At 40.4% G+C, this 8,821-nt stretch overlaps 1 protein-coding gene across 1 annotated transcript in view; it reads right to left on the bottom strand.

The window, feature by feature from the left end:
* Positions 1–1,026: 1,026 nt before the first annotated feature.
* Positions 1,027–8,821, bottom strand: part of CENPJ (centromere protein J) — a 67,529-nt gene continuing 59,734 nt past the window's right edge. The window contains exons 11-16 of the mRNA XM_015565052.1: positions 6,006–6,070; positions 5,561–5,680; positions 3,684–3,824; positions 3,520–3,604; positions 3,316–3,436; positions 1,027–1,403 (exon numbers count right to left, since the gene is read on the bottom strand). Coding sequence (XP_015420538.1) covers positions 1,211–1,403; positions 3,316–3,436; positions 3,520–3,604; positions 3,684–3,824; positions 5,561–5,680; positions 6,006–6,070 — 725 coding nt within the window. The 3' untranslated portion in view covers positions 1,027–1,210. The remainder of the gene's footprint in view (positions 1,404–3,315; positions 3,437–3,519; positions 3,605–3,683; positions 3,825–5,560; positions 5,681–6,005; positions 6,071–8,821) is intronic.

The following is an 8,821-nucleotide window of genomic DNA, read 5'->3' as shown; positions in this document are numbered from 1 at the left end:
GTGCACCGTGCACCGGGCCTCTAGTATATATATAAAAGGCCAGCGACTGGAATGGCAGAACGACCAGTCGCTATGACGTGCACTGTGGCAGCCAACCAGCCTGATCCAGGCCCCAATCAGCCCCCAACACCCCAATCGGGCGGGGCTGGCCGCCAACTGCTCACGGCCCCTCCCCCTGACCGGCCCCACCCCCAATCACCCACTCCGGTCAGGGGTGGGGCTGGTTGGCCAACTGCCTGCAGCCCCTCCCCCACACTGGCCCGATGGGCCCCCATCAGGGCAGGCCGGCCGGACCCCACCCATGCACGAATTCATGCACCAGGCCTCTAGTAGGTCATAACATACAGGCACCTGTAGCCAATCAGCTATGACCCCTCCAGTCTCAAGTGTTACATTTTGACCAGTTACAGTGTAACTGCTCATTATAATTGCTTTCTCTTCACTCAGTTCATCTGTACTCAAAGAAGGAACTTTTACCTATTTTACTTTCTCATTTCGTTACAATTAAAGAACCTCTGTAACAGATAAAATGCTTTAATTTTTGTACTAATTATACCTAGTAATATTTTGACTAGTAAAATGCTTACTAGTATAGATTTTCTGTACAAGTCCTTGTTCTGTGGCTAATGTCGTGGAAACGCTATGCAATACTGTGTATCTTGTACTTTTTTTAAAAAAATCCTCACCTGAGGATATATTTGATTTTTTTTAGAGAAGAAGGGAGAGAGAGAAACTTTGATGTGAGAAACATCAATAGGTTGCTTTCCATATGCACCCCAACCAGGGATCAAACCCGCAATCTAGGTATGTGCCCTGACTGGGAATCGAACTCACAACCTTTTTGGTGTATGGGATGATGCTCCAACCAACTGCGCCACCCAGCTGGGCATACTTATTTTTTTTTTATAAGGATCTCCAACCAATAAAAGCACCTACTTATTTTTAAAGTTTATACAGTTTATAACAATAATAGTCTTTCCTTAGGTGTTAACAGAGTAGAAGAATTAAAAATGAAAGCTGTCCTTGTACATTTCAAACATTATGAAAAGCTATAAATGTTATTTTATATTCAAACAATCTTTTTCATTTATATATATACACACACACACTACATATATATAAATTAAACCACAAAATCCAAAAGAAATGTACATTTTTAACAAGAAATCAAGTTAGTGTTATTTCATGATTACTCACACCCACAGGATTATTACAATTTTGTATCTATTAGAACATTACCATCCTTGTCTTTAACTCTTACTCGACCAGATGTGTATTTTGTTTCTTGATGACCATTTGCATAGACAGTTTTAACAGTGCCATCTGGATACTCCCGTCTCTTGAAGTGGGCAGTGTGTAGTTCTCTCTGGCCATTATTAAACTCTATGATTTTTCTGCCATCTCTGTAAATTTAAAATAGAATTTAATTTTGTATCCTTTTCTCTGCACAAAATCTTCTTTGCAAATTCTTCCAGTATTCCTGCTATAGGGGGATAATTCCAGTTATCAGATTAGCACTTAAATGTATCCATAAAAAGCTTTTTTAAAATGATGCAGTCACCACAAAATGCTTAGGTTTGTTTTGTTTTTTAATTAACATGTATTCTGCCCTTAAGAAAACTAGGCACTGTATTAAAATACAGCTTTCAGTTTTGACATTATTCTTTACATAAAGTTAAAAGCCACCTGAGTGTTGGTTTGCATCAGGCCAGAGAAGGAAAAGGGCATGATCAGACCTGAAGCCAGTGATGAAGCAGAGTAAGGAAAATAGTTAATACCAAGTTGACTGCTTGACTGTGTGTCTGGGACATTCACACAGGGATATGAGTACAGAGGGGAAAAAAATTGGCCAGGAGTTAATACCTGAAGACAGAGAGATGAGTCCAAGGACTTTTCATAAACATTCAAAGTGTAATATACACATAAGATTTTCCCCCAGTTTAGGAACAAATTGCTATTTACTTAAAACCAGATAAAGAATTCATGTTTCTACTTTTTTTTGGGGGGGGGGGGGCAAGTTTATATCATAGAATTCAAGTTCAGTGCATCTATGTGTTAGTTGTATTCATGTTAATGGGTGCTTAACTATCACTCTAGGAGAAGAAGGTTGACAGACCTTCACCATGGTTTGAATTAAAATGGTGATACATGATACTCATTACACTGAGAAGTCAGTTAAAGAAGTTTCTAACTTCTAGAAACAGGACATTCAAGGGTGTTGACTTTAAAGAATGGGGTCAGGTTGGCCAGAGGAGAAAAGTGCTTACAAGGTGACAAGAAGGTCAAGAAAATGAAGACATAAGTGAAAGGAGAAAGTCTGGCTTAAACACGGTGGCCATTGTTAGATCATCCTTAAACTGTGAGGGCAGCTTTTCCTTCTGGGTCTCATTCACTGTTTTCAAATTTCACCAAATTTATTTATAAACAACTAATTGCCATTCTTCTTTCCTAAAGTGCTGTATAGACTCTTTTTACGTCTCGAGGATTGGTTTATATAATAGGATGTTTCTCTCAAACTAGTTCTAACTCCAAAAGGCTAAGAATACTTCTCATCTGCTCTCTATGTGTCTTTGCTCACTTCTAAACTCACTGAAATTGTCAGTGATTTACACAAATGTTTAAAGATTTTATTTATTTACTAGAGGCCCGGTGCATGACATTTGTGCACTGGGGGCGGGTGGTCCCCTCAGCCCAGCCTGCACCCTCTTGCAGTCCGGGACCCCTCGGGGGATGTCTGCCCACAGGCATAGATCCCCCGAGGGGTCCTTAGCGCTGCTGCGGAGGCGGGAGAAGCTCCTACCACCACCACTGGCCATGAGCCCGGCTTCTGGCTGAGCGGTGCTCCCTCTGTGGAAATGTACTGAGCACCAGGGCAGCTCCTGAGTTGAGCATCTGCCCCCTGGTGGTCAATGTGTGTCAGAGTGATCCGTCGTTCTGCCTTTCAGTCAATTTGCATATTAGGGTTTTATTATATAGGATTGTTAATCCTCACCCAAGGGTATTTTTTCCACTGCTTTTCAGAGAGAGTGAAAAGAAAGGTTTGGGGTAATGGGGGAGAGAAAAACATCAATGTGAGACACTTTGTTTGCTTCCCGCACACACCCCAACCAGGGACAGGGAGAGAATCCACAACCCAGGTATGTGCCCTTGACTGGGAATTGAACCCCAGACCCTTCTGTGCGTAGGCCGACACTCTAACCACTGGGAAACATTTGCCATGACAAAATGTCTTAAGATTTTAAAAATTCAACTGGTAATAAAAGTTGAACCATGCAAACTAGAAAAATCTAAAAACAAATTTAACAGGTATCATACCGTTGTACTCTGACAATTGTACCATCTGGGAAAATGCTTTCTTCTTGTCCATCAGCAAATAAATTTTTGATAGTCTGGTCAGGAAACGTGATTTCTTTTCTTCCATCTGGAAAGTGTTTTTCTGTTTTAAAAAGGTTACTATAAATATTTTATTTTTAAAGGAAGGGCATAATTTAATAAGGAGAGGGCAGGGCAAGTTTTTACCTATTTGTCCACTTGAGAAATGCAAGACTTCTAGTCCTTCAGGGTAAGTGGTGTGAGTGGTCTGGGCGGCTGCATAGTAGTAGATCTGTAAAGACACAGAGTCACTATGCCTTTTCTTCAGAGATGTTTACACTACAGATAAAACAAGCCCTGAGGAAACCTACCACTCTCTCATCTGGCATGACCTGCTTTACATCACCATTGAAGAAAGTGACAGTGACAGTCTTTCCATCTGCACTCACTTCTTTTTGAGTTCCATTTGGAAACAAAATAACACAGCACCCATCCTTATAAACCTTCTCTATCTACAAAAAAGGAAAACATTATTAATATAAGATGTCCTCCTGAGACCATGTGACAAAATAGCCCTCATTCTCTTCCTAATTGCCTACTTTGAAATTTTTTCATAAAAATATTAACTTTCCTTTTGAGAGAATGTTTTTCAACTCATAATCAACTTCACTTATCAACACATCACCATCTTTATTTCCCTTATTCCCTCAAACAAACTTCTTGGTGGAGCTTTTTAAATTAAACTGCAGATACCACCTATAATCACTTCAATAAATACCAGTAATGAAAGGATTTTTATTAACATACCAAAACCATTATCACCCCTAACAAACTACCATTCCTTCATCATATAACCATCTACACTGTTTTCCCTAAATTCACAAAGGCTTTTTATAGTTCATTTGAATCAGGATCAAAACCAGGTCCACACACTTAGTTGATATGTCTTAAATCTCAACAGTCACCCTTATGCCAATTGTTGAAGGAACTGCATCACTGAACAGGTAAAATTTCCCACGTTCCAGATTTGGCTGCTTTCCCAAGATGGTATATCTAACATATTTCTCTTTGCCCCTGTATTTCCTAAAAAACTAGGAGCTAGATAGAGGCACGATTAACTTCTAGTTGAATTATTCTGACACGAATACTTTGTAGGTGCTGCTGTGAGTTTTCTATGGCCACAGCACTAACTGGGTCGCATCAGTCAGGTCTGCCATGAATCCCATCAACCTTTCACCTAGGGTTTCAAAGTCACTGATGACTGCTGCCTAGATCCTTTCCTTCATCAGAGGTGGAAATCTGATGATTCCTTAATTTTCTCACTCCCTTCCCATTTATTAGCTGGCTTTCCTCATCAACAGTTTGTTTCTCTAAAGCAGAGTTTGTACAGGAAAAGTCTACCTATTACTTCCTTTTGAATTGTTCTTTGTCCTTCTCTCATTCCTCAAGACTAGCAATGAACTCTGGCCTTAAGATTAACTTCAATTAAAATGAATCAGATTAGAGTATTTGGAAAAGTTTTCCATAAAGCTGAGTAAAAATTCCCTTATCACCTCCCCAGTAACAAGCTCTGTTTATATCCTTTCCCTTCTCATTCTCTCTTCAAGTTGGAACACCCAGCCAGGCAGCAGCTTGCATGCTCACAACCTTTCCTAGGCACGGGGAGAAAACTGCGGCTGACAATGGAAAGAGGCACCTGGTCCAGGACACATTCAGGATAGGCTGCAGGGAGGCTGAGGCTTTTAGCTATGTACTGAGGAAGAATAAAGGGTTTGGACAAAGGGACTCTATTCTTCCTTTTGCTGCATTTCTAAACTAGAAATGGCAACTAATGCATATTGTATATTCAGCATTTTTAAAAATATTTTTATTGATTACAGAGAGGGAGTGATAGAAACATCAATGATGAGAAACATCAATGATGAGAGAGAATAGGAAAGAATCATCAATCGGCTGCCTCCTGCATGCCCCCTACTGGGGATCAAACTGCAACCCTGGGCATGTGCCCTAACTGGGAATTGAAGTAACCTCCTGGTTCACAGGTTGACACTCAACCACTGAGCCACACCTGCCGGACTATATTGAGCATTTTTAGAGAAGTCCAAAAATTCAAGCTGAGGTCATGCCCCAAGGTATTAACATTTTTAAGCTCTATAAACAGTCTTAAAGATCAATTATTTTAGAATCTAAGTGTTTCAACTCTATTTTAACCCATGTTTATTTTTTATAATATTTTTAAAATTCTAACCTTTCCATCAGGATGACTGATTTCTCCCTGAATTTCTTCTTTTTCCTCTTTTTCATCCTCCTCTTTATATTCAGGATCTGGGAAATCCACTGAGTCAATAGGCTCCCTGGGTGTGGCAGTCTGTAAGGATAAGAGGCTCTCAGCTGTCTTGTAGGACAGCGGTTGCCAACCTTTCAGATCTCCCGGACCACCAGTGGTCCGCGGACCACCGGTTGGCGACCACTGCTGTAGGACATGTAATAACATTTCAAGCAGCTAAAATTGAAACATACTTCAAAAAGCTAGATTCTACTATTATAGGATCTATGACCGGTGTTCGGTATTATATAGAAAACATGTGCAATGTTAAGTAAAAACCTCCTTTATAAGTCATTTAGAAACTTATGTCAGTTAACTGATTGACTTTAAGCCTGAGTCATGTTTGAATATATAAAAATATATTTACTTGTCCCTTATCCAAACTGCATAAGTCACGAGAAGGCACAGACTTGGATCTCCGAGATGGATTGCCTGTTAGAATATAATTGTCAGAGTTTTAATATTTAATTGAAAGTTTTAAATTAACATTATAGTTAAACACTTACTTAGTTCATATCCTTCTTTTGTGAAGTGCTGTTACTCATTAATTAAGGAAGTCTGAATATTTTTCTTTACTAATTCACAGGAGTTCATTACATAAGTTGAAATATTTATTCAGGTACTGAATTCCTGAGTGACCAAGAAAGACAGAGATAGTATCTGTTCTCTGAGAGTTTATAATCAGAGGAAGTCATAGGTACTCAACTAGCCTCACAGGCCCACAGGTATTGTGGAGACAACCATGAGGACTTCAGGTAGAGACTAGGTCTGAGGAACAGGTAATAGAAAAAGACACAATAGAATTTGGCTTGAAAAATTAACTGATTATAAAATCTAGACCAAACAGCTATAATCTATAAATTTTTTAGATCATGATCAACAAACCAATCATATACTATACTAGAGGCCCAATGCATGAAAATTTGTGCAAGAGTAGGCCTTCCTTCCCCCGGCTGCTGGCAGTGGCTTCCCTCCTCCAGCCACCAGCAGGCACCCGGGACCCAGGCTGCCGCTTTCTAGCGCCGGCTTCATCCAGAAGGACATCCGGACAACTGGAAGGATGTTTGGTCTAATTAGCATATTGCCCTTTTATTATTATAGCTTTGCAATATGTTATAAAATAAGCATATACACACACTACTGCCATCCTACCACAAACTAAGGTTAACCTTTAAAAATATATTAAAGTTCTAATATGTTCTTCCTATATGCCAACAGGCCATTGTAAGTATTCACAAACTTGAAGGGTTTTGAGCAAGTGCCAGATTCTGACTTACATGTTAAAAACTAGAATGTATGCTGGAAGCTCTGGGGAGAACAGACTAGAGAAGTCTAGAGGTAGAGTCCAGAGGAGAGGCTGGTAGGAATGTGAGAGGGCTTGTGTGGCATCCACTTTAATTCATAGGTCTCAAATTGCCAAATGTTAGCAATTCGATATGGTTCAACGTACTTAATTCAGATAATACCAACATCAGAAGGATTACTTTAGGGATTGATGGAAGTGGGAGGTAAGGATAAAAGAAAAAAGGAATCAAGAAGTACACATAGGTTTTTAGCTTGAGCAAACAGGTAGATGGTAGGCAAGGTTCTGGGGATAGGAGGAGTGCTCTTCAGATAGGATAAAAAAACTTCCTCCACCTGACAGGTGCAAAGTAAACTATGCAGTTTGAGCTCTGTGCTACACCATTTCTAAATTTTACACCCACTTTCCATAGAAAAGACTAATATCCCCATTTTACAGGAGAGGAAATCAAAGTTGAGAGAGAGTTAAAGTGCTTGCCAAGGCTGTCAACTAATAAAACACTCCAACTAATCAAGCTACACCGGCCTGCACAGTTCAAACCCAAGTTTGAAGGACAACATTATTTTCAATTCACATTTGAAAATCCACTTATATGGAGAGCAGAATTAAGTTGTACATGGATGTTTTACTCCACAAGTGGTTGGCCTGTAACTCTGTCAACTGAATAGAAATAATACAGTTAGAAGAGGAGAGGGACAAGGTTTAAAAGAGTATAAAGAAAGCCAATGAGAGCTGTCAGGTTCCATTAGGCTAATATTTGAATAACTGGTATTTCCAAAGAAGAAAGGGAGAAGAGGGCAGACTGCTTATTTAATTTAAAGAAATTAGTTAATATTTAATTTTAAAAAATAATAGCTGAGAATTTCTCAAACCTAGGGAAGGACTTGGAGCTACAAGTCTACAAAGCTAGCACCATACAATCTCAAGCAAAAAAACTTCTCCAAGACACATAATGAAACTGTCAAAAATCAATGATAATGAAAAACTCCTAGAAACAGCAGGGGGGGGTGGGGGGAATAACCTATGTGGGAACCCCTTAGGCCAGCAGCGGATTTCTCAGTAGAAACTCAAAAGGCAGCACTGGCTGGTGTAGCTTAGTTGGGAGTGTAGTCCCATACACCAAAAGGTGGCAGGTTCGATTTCCAGTAAGGGCACATATCCAGGTTGCAGGTTCAATCATTGGTTAGGGTATGTGCAGGAGGCAACCAACTGAAGTTTCTCTCTCTCTCTCTCTCTCTCTCTCTCTCTCTCTCTCTCTCTCTCTCTCCTCTCTTTCTCTCTCTCTTTTTTCCCCCCTTCCCCCCCTCCCTCCTTCTCTCCCTCCCACTCTTCCTCTCTCTAAACTCCTATATCAGCAGTTCTCAACCTGTGGGTTGCGACCCCTTTGGGGGTCGAACAACCCTTTCACAGGGGTTGCCTAAGACCATCGGAAAACGCATATATAATTACATATTGTTTTTGTGATTAATCACTATACTTTAATTATGTTCAATTTGTAACAATGAAAATACATCCTGCATATCAAGTATTTACATTACGATTCATAACAGTAGCAAAATTACAGTTATGAAGTAGCAACGAAAATAATTTTATAGTTGGGCGTCACCACAACATGAGGAACTGTATTAAAGGGTGGCAGCATTAGGAAGGTTGAGAACAACTGTCACGCACAGAGCAGGGCCCATCACGGGATTGAGGACCTCCCCCGTCACTCAGAGAGTACAGCCGATAGGGGAGTTGGGGCACCACCCCGTCACACACAGAGCAGAGCGGATCAGGGGGTTGGGGCGATCAGGGGATTGGGACGCCACCAATCTCACACTCAGGGCAGGACCGATGGGGAGGTTATGGCTCTACCCCATCACACACAGAGCAGGGTC

The sequence above is a fragment of the Myotis davidii genome, unplaced genomic scaffold (assembly GCF_000327345.1).
Source record: "Myotis davidii unplaced genomic scaffold, ASM32734v1 scaffold840, whole genome shotgun sequence".
In the NCBI taxonomy this organism is placed as follows: domain Eukaryota; kingdom Metazoa; phylum Chordata; class Mammalia; order Chiroptera; family Vespertilionidae; genus Myotis; species Myotis davidii.
This window is presented reverse-complemented; position numbering and strand designations above follow the sequence as displayed.